This window comes from Pipistrellus kuhlii, unplaced genomic scaffold (genome assembly GCF_014108245.1).
Source record: "Pipistrellus kuhlii isolate mPipKuh1 unplaced genomic scaffold, mPipKuh1.p scaffold_m20_p_9, whole genome shotgun sequence".
NCBI classification, from domain to species: Eukaryota; Metazoa; Chordata; class Mammalia; order Chiroptera; family Vespertilionidae; genus Pipistrellus; species Pipistrellus kuhlii.
Genome location: NW_023425595.1, coordinates 3780043 through 3799457, shown reverse-complemented (window position 1 = coordinate 3799457; position 19415 = coordinate 3780043). Strand labels below are relative to the sequence as shown.

The 19415-nt window shown below is 44.6% G+C and overlaps 1 protein-coding gene across 4 annotated transcripts; it reads left to right on the top strand.

Moving 5' to 3' along the window:
* The first annotated feature begins 699 nt into the window (after positions 1-699).
* TRAF6 (TNF receptor associated factor 6) lies at positions 700-18775 on the top strand. 4 transcript variants are annotated; one of them, XM_036426289.2, is made up of 7 exons: positions 700-903; positions 6832-7150; positions 10508-10658; positions 11748-11906; positions 14106-14177; positions 16683-16760; positions 17821-18775. In XM_036426289.2, exons 2-7 carry the CDS (start codon positions 6855-6857, stop codon positions 18676-18678), a joined length of 1614 nt encoding a protein of 537 aa, XP_036282182.1. In that variant the 5' UTR covers positions 700-903; positions 6832-6854; the 3' UTR covers positions 18679-18775. The 4 variants fall into 4 exon arrangements, with proteins under 4 accessions (XP_036282182.1, XP_045433920.1, XP_036282183.1 ...); XM_045577964.1 differs by having other exon boundaries at positions 700-907; positions 6833-7150; XM_036426290.2 differs by lacking the exon at positions 700-903 and adding an exon at positions 4992-5133 and having other exon boundaries at positions 6833-7150.
* The last annotated feature ends 640 nt before the right edge of the window (positions 18776-19415 follow it).

Genomic DNA, 19415 nt, shown 5'->3' with positions numbered 1-19415 from the left:
ATTTGCAGAGGTGGGTGGAAATTCTGTGTGCCTCCCCTGAAAAGTGCCTGCTACATTCCTCAGAGATCTGCATCCAGTACACAGGGAATTCAAAATAGCTTTCTGGTGACACTGACTGGAAAAAGGGCGGTAGGTACATAGTTGGCAGCCGTTCCAGAGGAGGGGGGAAATGTTTAATATAGAAGCTTGCTTGCTTGGGCTGGTTGAAGGAGGACCAGGTGATAACAGAGGATTCTACCAATCACCAAAACTTTCTTGGCAAGGGAGGTGGAGTCTGGGAGGGATTTAAGAATTCTTGAAGGTCAAGTGACCTAGCCCAGGTAGGGGTCTCTCCTGATTGGATAAGGGAGGCTATAAAAATCGTTTGGATTGCTACTGCGGTGGCAATCTGGCTGCTCACCAGATCGCTCACCGTTCCTGGGGCAGGTCTCATCGCCGCCGCCGTAGTTCTGGGAGAGAAGCCCGGCCCCAGCTCCAGGGTTGACAGCTGGCCCAGCCCCAGCTCCAGGTTTGACAGCTGGGTCAGCCCCAGCTCCAGGTTTGACAGCTGGCCCAGCCCCAGCTCGGGGTTGACAGCTGGACCCAGTCCGCGCATGCGCCGCAGCCAGCAGCCCGCAGCGATGGAGGACCGCAGCCAGGGGGCGCCCCAGCGCGGCCGCTCCTCCCCGCCCCCGCTCCCTCCCCTCCCCAGCTCCCGGCCCGGCAGAGAAGGCGGAAGTAGGGGCATCCGCAGCTGGGTTTTCGGCTCCCGGCGGTCCGCGGAGGACGCGGGAGACACGGCCTCCGGGCCGGGAGGTCGGCGTCCGGGCCGCCCGGGCGCGGAGCGCGGTGTCCGCTCCTTCCTGCCGCCGTGGCTGAGCAGGTCGGCGCGGGCGGAGGAGGCGGCGGCCAGAGCACCAAAGCCACGGTGAGTCTCCGTCCACGGCCCCCGGCCGCCGCGGCCTCCCTCTCCTCTCGCCCCCGAGGGCTGGGGAGCCTCCCCGGTCCCTCCGCTCCCCCGAGATGGGGGACGCCTCCCCTGTCCCTTAGGGGACGCGTCCCGCCCCTTCGCTCCCCCGAAGTTGGGGCGCCTCCCCCTCCCTGTCCCTTCGCGCTCCCTCCAGTTGGGGACCCTCCGCTCAGCTCCCCAGGCCCCGCGGGGACCCCCTTCCCGGCGCCCCGGCGCCCGGGCGGGAGCCCCGCGCCCCCCGCGCCTCCCCGCCCCTTCCCGGCAGAGGCGATCGCCCCTGGATTTTCCCGGCCCTCCGAGCCCGTACGACTTAACAAAAAATCCCTTCCGTTCCCACGGGCCCCTCTCGCTGTCACTGTCCTGGGGAGGCTGTTTTGGGTTCTCCGGTGAACGCGTTTGGGGGCCCGGGCAGCAAGTTAAAAAAAAAAAAAAAAAAGGGGGTTCGGGTGACACGAGTCTTCCTCCCTCCCCGCCCCGCGGCCCGGCCGCCGTCCCCGCCGCGGCGCAGCCCCTCCCGGTGGGTCCCCGCTGGAGCGGAGCCGGGCCCGGGGGTGGGCGCCGGGCCGGGGGGTGGGATCTGGGCCGGGGGGTGGGCGCCGGGCCGGGGGGTGGGATCTGGGCCGGGGGGTGGGCGCCGGGCTGAGGGGTGGGAGCCGGGCCGGAGGGTGGGAGCCGGGCCCGGGGGAGGGATCTGGGCCGGGAGGAGCCGATCTGGGAGGTGGGAGCCGGGCTGGGAGGTGGGAGCCGGGCTGGGAGATGGGCACTAGGCTGGAGGTGAGGGCGCACAGAAAGCACCTGTCGCCGGCAGCTCGGATGCCCCGTGTCCGCGCGTTTCTTCTCTCTCTTCCCGGGGACTGCACGCCTCTGACCGTCTTGCTCCGCAGCCAAAGGAGCCGGAGAAACCCGCGGAGAAAGGCGATGTGTGGGCCCCTCGCACCTGGCCCCTGGCGCTGGATCCGTGCCCCTGCCATTACCGGGGAAGGCGGAGGGGCTTTTCTGACTTGACGTTGGGGGCGGGGTGAGGACTCCCTCACGCCTGGGAGACAGGAAGGTCAGGCCCTGGGTGCCCAGGTGACGATCCGAGCTTCAGCCTGCACAGGCTGAATGTATACAGTTGGCGGTAGGTATTTCAGGATTGCCACTTGGGGGGGTCTTTTGTGTGATCAAGGTGCCGATCCATTTTTGGCCCCTGGGATTTTGAAAGAAACTGTGTGAACAAACAGTGCCGAGTGAGGGAGGGGACTGCCCCTTGAATCTGTATTCAAAATCAAGATTGTTGACTTATTTGGTCAGCATTTGCATCTGCGGGTCTCTGCATTTTAAGAAGAGATTTGTAAGGAGTTAGGAAAGCAGTGCCCGCCTAGTGTTTCCTAAAGCTAGCAGCAGATCAAAGGCATTTCTTTTTCTTTAAAAAAAAAAACAGTTTAAATGAAATGTATTGGGATGACACCGGTTGGTAAGATTATGTCGATTTCGGGTGTACATCTCTGCAATACGTGATCCGTTTGTTTTACGTGGTTTTACTTGATGAGTCATATGTTTAGCCATGAATGAATTTCTGCTGACTTAAAATTGACCAGTTCACAGTACGACCTGTTGATTTCTCCAGCTTAGACATTTCTCTCATTGGCACCTGTTGATCTTAAGGAAACAGTTTTTGTGTATCACCGTACTCCCCACCCCCCAAAACATTTAACAGTTAGTATTCTCTTTGGATTATAATCCTATATAATAAAGAGCTAATATGCAAATGGTCATCACACACTCCTGCCCTCACCCTGGGGGGAGGGAGGGGAGGAAGACACCTGAGGCTGGGCCAGGGGACCTGAGGCTGCACCCCCCACCTGATGAGGCTTGACGGGGGACCTGGGGCTCGCTGTGATTGGGCCTGCCCGGTCTGGGTCTCATGCGATATTGAGGCACACATGGGTGGGCAGGGACTTGACTCTGCATCCCGCAGCACACGCCAGACTCTGGCAGGAGGGAGATTTTCATTTTACTGATTTTCTTTCATCTCTGACACTTCTATTATAGAGAAAGGGCAAATGGCAATATTAACATATCTCCTCTAATTCCCTTTTAATGTGCACGAATTTCGTGCAAAGGGCCACTATTATATAATATACTCCCAGACACTAATAGGTGGAATATGAAGTTTGGAAGATAAAGAAACACAAGACACCAGGAGAGTTCTCCTGGAATGATTGCTCTGGCTCTACTAGAATGCGCCCCCACCCCTGTCATCTTTCAGAGCTTGTGCAAAGCCAAAGCCCGCTTTGGGAGCCGCTCAGGAGGTGGATATCCGTGGCACTGTATGAAGTAAAAAGAACTAAAAGAGCATGTTTTCCGCATGGGTGTCGGATCATGTTCCACTCACGTCTATAGTGGATTCAAAGCTCTTTTTATTCTTCCCTCGATGCTAATTAAAATAGTGATTGTAATTAGGAAAGTGACTTTTCCCTTAAGTCAGTATGCCATCCCAGTCTGTAAAATAAAGGGGGAAATGTTTTAACTTGCTAGAAAGAAAGAGTAAACATACATACCAAATGGCACTCAAAATACTATTTTAGCTTAACTTTTTCTTTGCAGTACAATTATGTCGGTCTATATACTGCAGGCATAGGGTGTGACTGTTTGGAAAAAAAATTTTTTTGGAGGATATAGAGCTTCTGCGCTACTTCTTTTTTTTATTTTATTTATTTTTTACAGAGATGAGGGAGGGATAGAGAGTTAGAAACATCGATGAGAGAGAATCATCGATCAGCTGCCTCTTGTACACCTCCTACTGGGCATGTGCCCGCAAGCAAGGTACATGCCCTTGACCAGAATCTAATCTGGGACCTTTCAGTCTGCAGACCGATGCTCTATCCACTGAGCCAAACCGGTTTCGCCTCTGTGTTACTTCTTAAAGTATGAAAAACAATGTGAAAATCAAATACATCTAGATTTTTAGAGTGCCCGCTTTCATGTTTTAACACTGCATTCCTACAGTGGAATTCATTTTAAGGAATTGTGACTGATTGGCAGGTTTTCTTAATAACACATTTGCTATAAAAGTTCTCTTTAAATCAAAATACCTTCAACTCTTTCGAACTGCACTGCAAGAGGGCAATATATAGACTACCCAGTAAACTGAATTGAAACTGAACAGTTGGGCAGAAAAAGTAAGTTGCTTTTTTCTTCTGACTAGCTCTGTGATTTGATGTACAACTAAGCAACAAATACTAATTTCTCAAAGTGATCTTACTTTAAAAGTAAGATAAAAATATCTAGACTTGTCAAGGGTATGTATAATGGTCTCTCTCAATTTTTTGGAGAGTGGGAATTATAAAGCCTTTGATACATATTGGATAACGGGACATCAGTTGGTTGCCTTAGAAAGTTAGATACCCTTTCACCTAATAATTCTATTTCTAGGAGATTTACCTTGGTAACTGCGCACAAGAATGTATATGGGAAGAAAAACAGCAAAGGCGATAAGCCCTAAGTGTAGCATAACTGTCACACATCCTCAGGTTTGGAGGGTATAATCAGGGCCTTCTGCCCCATCCTGGACCACAAGCACATGACTGGTTCTGTGTTTGCCACTATCTTGCCATCCCTTGCTGCCTCTCAGCCTGTACCAAGTCTTCCCTCGGAATCCGCATTAGCTATAACAAGACTTTGGGAGTTTTTATTTTTTGTTTTAACCCTCTCTCAAGAATATGTTTATTGCCGAAACCAGTTTGGCTCAATGGTAGAGCGTCGGTCTGCGGACTGAAAGGTCCCAGATTCGATTCCAGTCAAGGGCATGTACATTGGTTGCGGGCACATCCCCGGTAGGGGGTGTGCAAGAGGCAGCTGGTCGATGTTTCTCTCTCATCGACGTTTCTGGCTCTCTGTCCCTCTCCCTTCCTCTCTGTAAGAAATCAATAAAATATATTTTAAAAAAAGAATATGTTTATTGATATTTAGAGGGAGGGAGGGAGAGAATGAGAGAGAGAGAGAGAGAGAGACATATCAATTGGTTGCCTCCTGTATTCGCCCAGACCAGGAACCATACCAAACTTACAACCTAGGTATATGCCCTGACCCAGAATTGAATCCACGACCCTTTGGTGTACAGGACAACACTCCAACCAACTGAGCCACACCGGCCAGGGCCTGGCGGCTATTTTTAACTTTTCGAAAATAATATGTCAAAGGTAAAATAAAATGCCAGTTTTTTTTCTCTATTGATTCTTTGAAATTCTTTCAACCCAGCGTGATAACGCTAGACAAGTCATGTTTTGTAGAAGCTGGGGTCAGTGTAATGAAAATAAAGAGAAATTTTAAATGCAGCTTTATAGACAAATCTGTCGCAGCTCCAAGAGGCAAACATGGTAGGTACAAAGTGCACAGCCTCTGGGGTCAGGTAAACCTGGGTTCTCATCCCAGCTCTGTTATTGATTAGTTGAATAGTCCTCAACAAGTTACTTCCCCTTTTTAAGCTCCAGGGTTTCCATTTTGCTGAAGGGGAGGGGGCAGTGAAATCACTGCATCAAATTACTCGAGAGAGCCGCACGTCACAGTGACTTGTCCTTACTTCTAGGCACAGTGCTAAGTGCTTCTACATACGGGCACTTGGTTCCTCTCAGTCATTCACCACTTGGTCATCCTGCCCCGCCAAGCCAGAACAGGGCCTCAGCCTTTGTAGGTGCTCCCCAGACTGGACGCAAAATCATTTGGAGCAGAAGAAAAAGACACCCGTGGTGGCCAAAACAAAGAGGATTGCTTTCGCAACCCACCGGGGGGGATGGTTGTTCACTATATTGAACCAAAGCTTGCGTTCCGTTTCTAGAACCGTATCTGGCACCTATTGGGAATTTTCCACAGTCTACTGCAGAGACCTGGTCAATAGGCCGTGAATTCGTTTCTCACTCAATAATGTCATAGGATGTAGAGTTTGAAGGCAGCCCACCTACCCACGAAGCCAGTAGTTTTCCACAGACGAAGGAAAGATCGCTTGTTTTTCCTGTCAGGTGATGAATGAAACATCGTCACTTGATAGGCCTGAAGGCAGAAGGACATACACTTGTACTTTTTCAATTCTGTTCTTTCTACACAATAGAAATCTCCTCACTGGACATTAGGGAAGTACTCATGGAATTTTAGATCTTGAAGAAGAAACCAAAATCCAAATGGTTACATTGCACCAAATCACACACCTAATACTTGCACATGATCATCGTAAGTCAGGGGTGGGGAACCTTTTTTTCCGCTGAGGGCCATCTGGATATTTATAACGTCATTCGCTTAATATAATTCACTTAACGTAACTTCCTGTTGCAATGAAAGAAGCTCCTAGATATATTGCATTTCGAGTCCCGCCTACAGTTGCCTTGGCAGAGCCAGACCAAATAATTTCAGCCTGCGGGCCAGACATTCCCCACCCCTGATCTAATCCCTTGTACATTGCTCTTCCTTGCACTGCCTGCTGGTCCTACTGTTCCCTTCAGCTCAGGATACTTGAGGGAACTTCAGCAGGATAATTAAGTTCTTCAGCAGATGCTTAATGAACACATATTATGTGAAAGATCGTGTGCTGAGTACTAAGGATATGAAAAGCAAATTCCTGACTTCAGTCCCGAAACAGAATTGAAACAAAATTGTGAGATAGCTAAGCATTGCAATGGAGGTCATGTCTTCTTTTAACATTACATTCTATCTACCTACTAGATCTTGAACTCCCTAACTTATTGTAGATACTATAGTCATGAAGTAAAGCTCCCAAAACTTGTAAAGTTTTCCATACATAACATGAATGCAGCTTTTCTATATCAACAAAGAGGTGACCTGCCTCCATAAGCTACTGTGTATCTGTATGCACGCTAAGGCATTTTTTTTTCCTCGCGATTTTTACAGAGTGATTGATAAGCTCGTTACTATGAGTCTGCTAAACTGTGAGACCAGCTGCGCTTCCAGCCAGTCTGAGAGCGACTGCTGCGCGGCCATGGCCAGCTCCTGCGGCGCTGCGGCCAAGGAGGACAGCGTGGGCGCCGCTGCCAGCGCAGGGAATCTCTCCAGCTCTCTGATGGAAGAGATCCAGGGCTACGACGTGGAGTTTGACCCGCCCCTGGAAAGCAAGTACGAGTGCCCCATCTGCCTGATGGCGTTACGGGAACCAGTGCAGACACCATGCGGCCACAGGTTCTGCAAAGCCTGCATCACCAAGTCCATAAGGTACGTGAGCATAAGACAGAAGTGCGTCCTCTGACAGAACCAAATACGGAGAGCGATAGTCCACAGGACCCGGGCATCCCCAGAGTAGTCTTATATGTACACACCTACTCGAGGAGGGAGATCACTGGGCCAGAAGCTTGAGACATCGGCATTCTTACCCTAGTTCCTACTGTGGTGTGAAAGGCAGTGTCGGTCTTCTACCCTCCTCTGATCCCCAGGTAAATAAGTTCTCTATGCTTTAAGAAAATAATATAAGTGCTGGCCAGTTTGGGTCAGTGGATAGAGCGTCAGCCTGCAGACTGAAGGGTCCCAGGTTCGATTCCGGTCAAGGGCACATGGCCTGGGTTGCCGACTTGATCCCCGGTGAGGGGTGTGCAGGAGGCAGCCGATCAATGATTCTCTCTCATCATTGTTGTTTCTATCTCTCCCTTCCTCTCTGAAATCAATAAAAATATTTTTTAAAAGGAAATAACATAAAATAAGTACACCTTAAATGATAGTAGAGTATGATCAGCTCAACCATACAAAGAATGCTGACTCTATAATCGATCAGTGATGGCTTTAGCCACATTAAATTCTGTCTGTTATCTGATACCTATGAACAAAAGTAAAATAACCAGTATTTTTAAAGAAAGTATCAGTCGATGCCTCTACCTTTACGATATATCCAAAATTCAGTCCCTTCTCGCTGCCTCCACTGCTGCCACCCTGCTCTGAATCCCCATCAGCTCAGTCGCAGGCCTGCTTCTCAAAGCCCTTGCCTTCCAGCCCGTCCTCGGGGTAGCAGCCAGAGGGAACCTGGTCATCTCTGCTCAGAACATTGCAGCAAGTCATCTGCGTGCTAGGCCCTGTTCTTAGGTCCCTAATCCACTTTCTGACTTCCTGTCCACTATTCTCTCCTTCCGCCAAGTCGCTCTGCTGTTGCTGCAACATGCCAAGCACGCTCCTGCCTTGGGAACCGGCTTTTGCTGTTCTCTCTGGGGAACATTCTCTCTAACTAGCATCTTTCACTCCTCCAGTGTGGCTCAGACCTCACCTCTCTTAGGCGCCCTGGCTGTCCTGTTCATACCACAGCATGCCTCCCCTCTGTCGCCCCCCACACTCCCACCCTCTCTTATCCAGTTAGAAATAAGCTCCTTGAGAGCAGGGGGTGAGAGCAATTTTATTTCTGGATATTTCCTATGTGCCGGAAGTAGTGCCTGACACCCGGAAGCATACTCAGTGCCATGGTTGCTTTAACTGAATGAAGGTATGTGGGAGCTCCACGGATGACTCAAGTTCATCTCCCAAGAAGTAAATACGTTTTTTACCGTACTTAATTCAGAAGTAGATGGGAATATTATAGGTGACTAAAGAAGTAGTGTGAGGATTTTGTGTTCTTCAATAAATAAGCATCTAGTTATACTGGTGAAATGATTTGTAAGTAGGTAAAGCTGGTTACTTACTATTCTTGCAGATTTTTCTTTCAACTTTTAAATTGACTTTTTTCTCATGGTGTCCTTGCCTGGGTTTAGTATAATAAAATGAGTTTGGAAGTGTTCTTTCCTTTTCCATTTTTTTGGAAGAGTTTAGGAACAATGGGTATTAATTTTCCTTTAAACGTTTGGTGGAATTCACCAGTGAAGCCATCTGCCCCTGGACTTTTGTTGGTTGGAAGGTTGGGAGGGATGTAGTTTTTTTGGGAGGTGATTACTGATTTACTCTGTATACTCGTTTTCTGCTCAGATTTTCTGTTTCTTCATGATTTAGTCTTCATAGGTCATATGTACCATATTATGGATCCCTGACTTTTTGTAGATAGAGAGATGTGGAATATTTTATTAAGTGTCACATGCCCAGGAAGATCATCTTTAGCAGTTTTTTAATAGCAAGATGTTCACGAAAGTAATGGACAGTGGTCTTACAAGGAAGTAAAACCCACAAAAGGAAGTCTGAGGCTTTCTTTTCCTACCTCTCTCTCAGCTAGAAATGACCGCTTACTTTGAGTCTAATGTTCTTAAGAGAATGGCTTCAAACTTTCTCATCCGTTATAATCATCCAGGAAATCAAAATACATGTTAATCCAGTTCCATTTGCTGTGGATAATGGTTTCCAGTTTACTTTGTAAGTTTGTTTTTTATTTCCTCTTTGACATCCATAACTTAGATCTTGGGTATATATGTCAATAAATTTGTTTACAGTGTCCTATGCTTCTCATAAGAGATTTGACTGTACTAAGAACATTATTCTGACAGAACCCTCGTTAAAGATTGGCTGTCTTTCTCACCTTTATTAGTTCTAAGGCGTTTGACTGTAGACCCGTTTTTTACCTAGGTAATTTCCACTGTGGCTTACACACAGGAGTTGCTCAGCAAATGGTTTGAGTGATTGATTAATGGTTCAGTAGTCTACCTGACCTGCCACATTTTGTGAGTGAAGATTTAGACACCCCAAAAAGTTAAAGGGAAGAGACAGACAATGGAATTTTCTGGGGATGGTTTTTCCCGTCATAAATGAAGTCACCACTAGGAAACCACTGGGAAGGAGGAAAGAGGTCCTTTAATTCGCTACTAAATAGTCCCCTAGACATAAAAACAAAGGAAAACTTTGGTTGTCCATGAGCTATTGAAGTGTTATTGGTATTACGAGCAGCATATTTAGTTTATCTCACTAGCATGTTGTGTAGCTGCTGACAGAACACAGTCCTGCCAGACTGCAAAATCCCCATCCTTAACTTGACTTCATTTAAGGACAATCAAAATAGGACTTTATTCAGTTAATTTCTCTCTCTGTCTCTCTCTGTCTCTCTCTCTCTCTGTGTTGAAATCTATCCCACAGTCTAAAATCCCATAGTTTTTTTTGGCCCTAACTGGTTTGGCTTAATTGGTAGAGTATCGGCCTGTGGAGGGAAGGGTCTCAGGTTCAATTCCAGTCAAGGGCATATGCTTGAGTTGCAGGCTTAGTCCCCAGTAGGGGGCATGCAGGAAGCAGATCAATGATTCTCTCTCATCATTGATATTTCTATCTCTCTTTCCCTCTCCTTTCCTCTATGAAATCAATAAAAATATTATTTAAAATAAAAATAAATTTAAAAATAAAAGCCCATAGTTTTTTATTGGTCACCAATATGGTACTAATTGTATTCATTGCATAAAAGAACAGTTCATGAACTGTCCATAAAAGGACAGGTGTTGGTTTTTTATTTGGGTGGAGGGAAAGTAATATTATGAAATATAATGTGTTAAATTATTTTCCATAGGAAATAGTAAATGGAGAATGTATATGTGGTGAGTTAAAACCTGTAAAAGTTGTTTGTATTTTTTTATGTTAATATTTGTTTAAATCTATTAAATGTATGTATCTTATTTGTTTCTTTAGGGATGCAGGTCACAAATGTCCTATTGATAATGAAATACTGCTGGAAACTCAACTCTTTCCTGACAATTTTGCAAAACGAGAAATTCTTTCTCTGATGGTGAGGTGTCCAAATGAAGGTTGTATGCACAAGATGGAACTGCGGCATCTTGAGGTATTAAAGTTATTTCTTGGCCTTATTAGCAAATAGGCAAGGCAGTTCCCAGAGAATAGAGACTTAGCTGTGTCCATCAGTGTACTGTTGGCGCCTAGCATATAATTAATTGCTTAGTAAGGTACCAACCCTTTCCTCATCTAGTATATTAATAAAAGTATAATATGCTAATTAGATTGGACAGCCGAACGACCTTTCAGACGTCCTTTTGGACGAAACTGGGGCTGCGCAGGCTGAGGGAAGCTACTGAGGATGCAAGGGCCAAGCCCCTTGCATGAATTTTGTGCATCAGGCCTCTAGTTTGATATAAGTAGAAAGCAAAAATTCCTTATTCCATTTTCTCTGGCATTGCCAAATGATAATAAAAAAAATCAATATTCTTTAAGTTTTGGCGTGAACATTATTAACTATAATACTGAAGAGCATTTTAAATATAAGTGTCACATTTCAATCCCATAACTTCACTTATTTCGATCTTTTTGTTTTTAATCCTCACCCTAGGATAGAAGGACACACACACACACACACACACACACATCAATGTGAGAGAGAAACATTGATTGGTTGGCTCCTGTATGTGCTCCACTAGGGGATCGAACCTGCAACCTAGATATGTGCCCTGACTAGGAAATCAAACCTCAACCTTTTGTTGTATGGGGCGATGCTCCAACCAACCGAGTCACCCAGCCAGGGCTATTTTTCTCATTTTGAAATAAGCAGCAAGTCTCATAGCCATCATCTTAGTACCCTCCTACTTCTCTTTTTTTCCGAATTGTGTGTTTTATTATTAACTAAATGAAGTCTTTCTATAACCTGAGATGAACTGAAATAATCAGGTAAAAATATTTGCTTTTAAATTAAATAAATTCATTTTTAGCTTGGTGGTTTTCTGAGAAATTAAATATCGTTTATGATCTGTTCGAAATTAAGTGTTTAAAACATATTTGTAACCTGCCCTTTTTAACTTAGCTCCTTGTGAAGGAGTAGCTGTTTTGAAAGAGATTAAGCATATCCTCAGAAGAGATTATATTTAGGAGATTTCTTAAAGATTAGCAGATGCTGATCAATTCTTTTTTTTCCTTATTACAGGATCATCAAGTGCATTGTGAGTTTGCTCTTACAAATTGTCTTCAATGCAACTGTCCGTTACAGAAGTGCCAACTTAACACTCACATTCTCCAGGAGTGTCCAAGAAGACAGGTTTCTTGTAAGAACTGCGCTATGTCAATGGCATTTGAAGATAAAGAGGCATGTACTACTTGGATTTCTTAATTTCACTTCTTAATTTGTTTTTATGTACAGTTAAGCACTTCACGGTAGATGAGGATATTATTCCATTTCTGAGTCTGTATTATCAGTTGTGGGAAGATTGATTTTTAAGAAAGAAAGCTCAGTAAACCATTATAGTGACCAAATGTAGGGTTTATATTTGTATATCTTTAATCATTTTTAAAAATAATTTTTATTAATTTTAGAGAAGAAGTGAGAGGGAGAGAGACAGAAACATCATTGATGGGAGAGAATCATTGATCAGCTGCCTCCTACATGCCCCCTACTGGGGATGAAGCCCGCAATCCCAGCATGTGCCCTGACAGGGAATCAAACCATGATCTCCAGGTTCACAGGTCAGTGCTCAACCACTGAGCCACGCTGGTCAGGCTGTATATCTTCCTTCGAAAACATTGTTTATACCACTCACCACCATAGTAGATCTGCAGGTAACAAAGCCTTCCAGGAAAGACAAGCTGATCTACTTTTTTATGTGATATTTTAATGACCAGTCTTGGATAAGAGACAAACAAGTAGAATGATGACTGTGTAAGAATAAGGCTTTACTCTTAATGGGATCTTAAAACTTTTATGGAGAATCAATTAAATTAAATCTCACAACGTGTGTTTTTTGGTGATAAATCACTGAGCTATGCACATATAATGAATTCACTTTTCTGGGAATATGTTACACTTCAATTAAAATGTTATCATTAAAAAAAAAAAAAAATTCAGCACTAACCAGTTTGGCTCAGTGAATAGGCCTGTGCACTGAAGGGTCCCAGATTCAATTCCCGTCAAGGTCATGTACCTTGGTTGCAGGCACATCCCAGGTAGGGAGTGTGCAGGAGGCAGCTGATCAATATTTCTCTCTCATCAATGTTTCTAACTCTCTATCCCTCTCCCTTCCTCTCTGTAAAAAATCAATAAAATGTATTTTTTTAAATAAATTAAAAAAATAAATAAAAAAAAACTTCATGGCACCTGACAACATCATGATGATAGAGCAGTTTTTTTTCATATAACTATTCACATACTTCCTTAAACTTTATTTCTTACACAGTCAAATCTTATTTCTCAAACATCTCTCATCTCAAAACAGTTGGGTTCTTGACCAAGTTGTTCACAGAAAAATTGTCTGGGATGTGAAACCAAACTTGAGTTTCCAACCTGACAACACTTTCATGCCGATCCCTCAGAATGACAGAAAGTGTCTTCTAGGCAACAGAGGAGAGACTGCTTTTGCTGGCAGAAATCAACAATTAGCACAACTTTAAAACATAAAGAGTTCTTATTAAGAGTGCTAATGTTGCTAAGGGTGTGAAAGAAACAATAATCACAGTCAATTATAAAGGAAGAAAAACTGAACCAGCATAGATGCTGCATGCTGACCTGAAAGACATCCTGGACCCAATGCTAAAAGTGATTCCTTTAAGACTAGTAGGGATTGTTCCATAGATTTAAGAAAAGCAGTGTATTTATGGATTAAACAGTACATTAGGCATGTATTGGATGTAAGAAAGATTAAAATGGAACCATCTGGGGGTCTGGAAAAGATTAATTCAATTTACATTATTTCTAATGGGAAAAAATGATTTGGTTTTCAAACAAATTCCTTCTGGAACTAATTAAGTTCGAGAACCGAGGTTCTACTGTAAGTTTTTTCTTGGTAATTTTCCCTACTTTCTTATGCAATCAAGCATGTTATACTCATTAAGTTGATGAGATATTCAAAAAACATCAGTTGACTTCCTAAAAATGGGAAGAAAGCTGAGGCATCACTAGAACAAATTGATGTTTTCCTAAATTAAATGGCTGTAATATGAAAGCACATCCTTCCAGGGCCTGTGAGAATCTGCCCTAATAGTGCTCTGTTCTCTCACCCCCTAAGAGATAGAATTAGATATAGTATTGGCCAGTGATGTCCAAACTAGTCACTGAATCTCTGCCTCTGGTTAAAAGAAGTGATTTCAAATGTTCCCTTTTGTGTGCTGTATTCTTTTTAAAGTGCTGAAATGCAAGATGTATCTCATTACTTACTATACTGGCAGAGGGAGAGAAAACAACCTTTCCATGTTATTCTCACATTTTTATTTAACATACATTGATGTCCTTTATTTATAGTGAAAATTTACTTGTATAAAAATGTTTCTCTTATATTTTTCTATTAAAATTTAGATGCATGACCAGAGCTGTCCTTTAGCAAATGTCATCTGTGAATACTGCAGTACCATACTCATCAGAGAACAGGTATAATGATTTATTTTCATGAATTAATATTTCCGTAATAGATTAAAGGAGTGAGTTTGGTTTTTAATTAAATCAATATGGCAAAGTGAATACAGGTTGAAGAAGTGTTAGAACTATGAAAAATTTTCTCAAAATTAATAAATATGATTATTTTAGAAAAACAAATGCTCAGCTCTCTCTAAGTACTTAAAGTCATTAATATAATCTCCATGTTTATGTATATTTATACAAGTTCTATACAAAATCAGGTAATTTTAAGATACAAATAATCAAAATTCCCATTTAAAGGAAAAAACACATATCTTAAATACACTGAGTGGCCAGATTATTATGATCTCTAAATGCAGATTATTATGGGTTTATATATATGCACTGGGCCTCATATATATATATATATATGAGGCCCAGTGCATGAATTTATGCATGGGTGGGTCCAGCCAGCCTGGCCAGTGGGAGGGGACATGGGCGGTTGGCTGGCCTACCTGCTGGTCGAACTCCTGGTCAAGGGGACAGTTTGCATATTAGCCTTTTATTATATAGGAAACACTGAGTGGCCAGATTATTACGATCTCTGAAATAGGGTCATAGGTTTCCAGAAACTAGCCAAAAGAACCATGAGATAGAGGAGAGCAGGTCTGTCCAGTGGTAGAGCATTACTTGTCCCCATGGCCCCTGGGACACATTGGGAGATTCTGAGACTCCCAGGATCTGTACCCCTCTGATTAATTGTCCTATAGACCACTGATGGGTCTGCCGTGGCAGCAGCAGTGACAGTAGAAAACTGCATTTACATCATTAATAGATATAGGAAAATTCCATCTGATTGCTAACTTCTGACATTTGGAGAATTTACCCACACAATTTGAATATTAGTCACTATTTATACACCCATGAAATCTGCAAACCCAAAGAGCATAATTGATTACCTTACTAATTAGAAGCAAGCAAAACCTGTCACTCCACTAAACTTTTCCATTTGTCTAAACAGAGTCCCATGGTTTTTTCCCAACAGTCTTCATGTCAAGGTGTTAGACTTTGTTTTGCTTATGAAACCTCACCTCCCTAGTTTTTCTTTTTGCTCTGCTATAATATTAAAGGAAACCATGCAGCACATCTGAAACCCAGCAAAAATAAAACTTAATGTAGGAAAAAATCCGTGGTTAACAGAAAACCTAGGTTTTGACCCTGGTTGTGCCACTGACCTGCCACTGATCTTTAGCAAGAAAGTAGAAATTCTAGATAAGGGGTCAGCAAAGCAGCCTGCCAGCCCCATCTGGCCCGCTGCCTGCTTTGAGAAATGAGTTGTATTGGCACACACCCATGCCAAGTGTCTGCACGTCATCTGTGACTGGTATTCTCAGTCAGTGACAGAGGTGAGTGCTTGGGACAGAGACCATAGATCCTACAAAGCTGAAAATATTATAAGACCCTTTATAAGAAATTTTGCTGTCTGCTGTTCTGGATGATGCAAAATTGAAAGATGGAGTTAAAGTGTCTCTAATACAAACTCCGCTTGAAATATCTATGACTGTAGCTAACCTAAATTTCTAAAGGGAATTTGGTCACCAGTTGCAAATATGATTCTCCATAATGGATCTTACCTTAAAAGGTGTTTTTAGAATCCCCCAATCAAAAGCTGACACATTCTTTGGAACTTTTATGAATGTGCTTATGAAATACTTGCTAATATCTGAGTTCTCCCATTGTAACCAAAACGTGCCCAGGTTAACAAAGGGTAAGATTTGCCGAAACCGGTTTGGCTTATTAGATAGAGCGTCAGCCTGTGGACTGAAAGGTCCCAGGTTCGTTTCCAGTCAAGGGCATGTACCTTGGTTGCTGGCACATCCCCGGTGGGGGGGTGTGCAGGAGGCAGCTAGCTGGTCAATGTTTCTCTCTCATCGATGTTTCTAGCTCTCTCTCTCTCTCTCTCTCTCTCTCTCTCTCTCTCTCTCTCTCTCCCTTCCTCTCTGTAACAAATCAATAAAATACATTAAAAAAAGAAAAAGAAAAAAAACAAAGGGTAAGATTTGTGACAGGCAGTCGTGGGGAAAGTACCGGGTACAGTCCGGGCTTTAATGTGCACTGTTAGCTGGTTCCTATTAAATGGCCTGGGCCTCAGTGAGAGTCCTGGTGAAGTTTGCAGTTGAGGTTGACAACAAGAAGGTGTTTTTTCTTTAAAATGCCACCCACTATCGCGTTCCAGTTCCCAGCAACAGGAACAAATTCATTTTCTTGAATTGCCTTTTGAGTGATTTGGGGGGTGGTATATGATGTTGGTATTTCCTTTTCTCTGTGACTTTTGGAAGTAAACATTATTTTAATCTTTGTGGGCTACCTGGTTTCTGTTGCAGCTAATCAACTCTGCCATTGTGATGCAGAGGTGGCCACAGATAATACATGATTTTGTTCATGTGAAATGTAAACCTTTATTTCAAGTGTGACCTTATCAAACTAGAACATGATATGCAGTGAAGAACATTTTTCAACTTCTGCTTTGGTTTTCAGATGCCTAATCATTTTGACCTGGACTGTCCTACAGCCCCAATTCCATGCACTTTCAGTTCTTTTGGTTGCAATGAAAAGGTAAGGTGTTTCTTTTTTTACTTTTGACTCTTGAATATAGATCAAGAAAATTCAGTTATGTAGTACAGTGGAGAATATTAGTGAAAATGGAGGTACCTGGCAAGGTTTTCTTTCTTAACCAAGGGTACTTAGGAGCAAACGGTTTACAAATTCTAGGCTGGCCTTGGTCCCAATCCCTCTTCAATACATTCATAAAACTAACCAGAAAATACACACACATTTTGGTGAATCAACATATTGAGGGACACATCTGAAGAGCTAATGAATAATCTGTTCAGTCCTTCCAAAGACCTCCCCTAGGATTCCATTGGCCAAAGAGAGATTAAATAAAAATCTCAAGACAAAGGATGTGGCAGGCTTTCCCTCCCAGGAGCACGCCCATACCTCTCCCTTCCCCAACTTCTTCCACAGGCGTGCAGCTCCTAAGCTTCAAGGGACTCCCACAAGACTTGCACCAGGCAAGCGGTGGGCAATGGCAGCTCGTCCCAGGCTTACCTCTTGACCCTGTCATCGGGCCCCCATTTTCTCTGACTGCCCGGTGAGCTTACTCAGTCACTGTGACTTTAATTTCTCAGCCTAAGCAGCTCCATCTGGGCTCTCTCAGGTTGCTTCCCCACACCTTGTATCTTTGCTGTTTTTCTCCTAAACTCTTAAGGGTCCCCATGAGACTTGCAACCAGAGAACCGGTGGGCAGCAGCAGCTCTACCCAGGCTACCCTCCTGAACCCATCTCTAAAACCCCCTCTTCTCTGACTTTTTCTCCCCTGTTGCTTCTACCTTACTGGACCCAGCTTGAATAAACATCCTCTCAAATGCCACCTGGACTCATGTTGTGAAATTTTCCCTACACAAAATCAGGAGCCCACACACTACCGCCAGACCCATCCCAGGCTCAGACCCTGGCCAGTAACAATAGGATCGAGAATATGGAGACAAAGAAGGTTGTAGGGGATTGAGAGAAATGGTGACGTCACTTAAAACCTTTTATTTGGCGTGGCCAGGCCCCTTCCCCAGCCCCCAGTGTCCATCGCCAGCCTAAGGCTTGTGCTTGGTTTTTTTAGATGCAGAGGATTCACTTGGCACGCCACCTCCAGGAGAATACCCAGTCACACATGAGGATGCTGGCCCAGGCCGTTCAGAGCTTAAACCTGGCCGTGGTTCCCGCGCCGCAGCGATACGAGCCTGCATCCCTGCCTCGAGTCCTCTCTGGGTGTAACCCAGAGGTCTACAACTTCCAAGAAATCATTCAACAGCTGGAGGGCCGCCTCGTCCGACAAGACCATCAGATCCGGGAGCTGACTGCGAAGATGGAAACTCAGAGCACGTATGTGAGCGAGCTGAAGCGAACCATTCGAACCCTGGAGGACAAGGTTGCCGAAATAGAAGCACAGCAGTGCAACGGGATTTACATCTGGAAGATTGGCAACTTCGGGATGCACTTGAAATCCCAAGAGGAGGAGAAACCCGTGGTCATTCACAGCCCTGGCTTCTACACAGGCAAACCCGGATACAAACTCTGCATGCGCCTGCACCTGCAGTTACCCACTGCCCAGCGCTGCGCCAACTACATCTCCCTCTTCGTCCACACGATGCAAGGGGAGTACGACAGCCACCTCCCCTGGCCCTTCCAGGGTACCATCCGCCTCACGATTCTCGATCAGTCCGAAGCGCCTATCAGGCAAAACCATGAGGAGATCATGGATGCCAAGCCGGAGCTGCTTGCCTTCCAGAGACCCACGATCCCGCGGAACCCGAAAGGCTTCGGCTACGTGACTTTCATGCATCTAGAAGCCCTACGACAGAGAACCTTCATCAAGGATGACACTTTGGTTGTACGCTGTGAGGTCTCTCCTCGCTTTGACATGGGCAGCCTTCGGAGGGAGGGTTTCCAGCCACGGAGCACGGATGCAGGGGTATAGCATCCCTCGTCTGTCTGTTTTCTAAAAGCCTCCCAGAGAAAACGGCCTTTTCTCGCCCTGTTTGCAATAATAGCATGTAAACAGCAAAAGGAAAGGGGGGAAATGGAATACCCACCAGCGAATAATGCGGTGAGGGAGGTCACTCTTGTCACTTGTACTTGTTTCTGTTACAAATGCCTAAAGCAGTTTTTCCCTGGGATCTCCGGGTTCCATGCTCTTTCAGGATTGTTACTACTGAAGTACCCGTGGCACATGGTAGCAGCTACCTGTCCTTAGTATACCTCTTTGTTGTGCCTTTGTGGGCCTTTTTCCAGAAAGTTCTGTCAAAAGCCTATGGCTGGAGTAGCAAAGCTCAACCCTTTTAATAGTAATGGGCGTGCCTTAAGAGTTTAGCTTATTTTTCTAGTATTGTATGTAATATATTAAACTTGAGAATCACTACCGCCTTGCGCTGGTGCCAGTGAGAAGTTGCTACTATAACGTTGAGTTCTCATTTTATTTGACCACCAGTAGCTTTCAGAGGACGTGAACTTGAGTCCTTGGAAAAAAAAAGTTCTCATTCACCCCATTTCCCTCTGGGGTATAACTAAGGCTATTCAGGGACTAGTTTAAACCCCGAATATTCACCTTATTTTCTTAGTGTGAACATGTCTGTTGAAGAAATCTTAAAGCCTTTCCTTCTTCCCCACTTGCTTACTTCTTCCAGGCTACAAAGTAGCATTTGCAGAGTCTAGAAT

Bases quoted from the DNA above. Each gene is read 5' to 3' on its own strand.
- TRAF6 (XM_036426289.2), top strand. From the start codon at position 6,855: ATGAGTCTGCTAAACTGTGAGACCAGCTGCGCTTCCAGCCAGTCTGAG. The intron at 10,659-11,747 runs GTATTAAAGTTA...TCCTTATTACAG, and splicing joins TGGAACTGCGGCATCTTGAG to GATCATCAAGTGCATTGTGA. The intron at 11,907-14,105 runs GCATGTACTACT...ATTAAAATTTAG, and splicing joins TGGCATTTGAAGATAAAGAG to ATGCATGACCAGAGCTGTCC.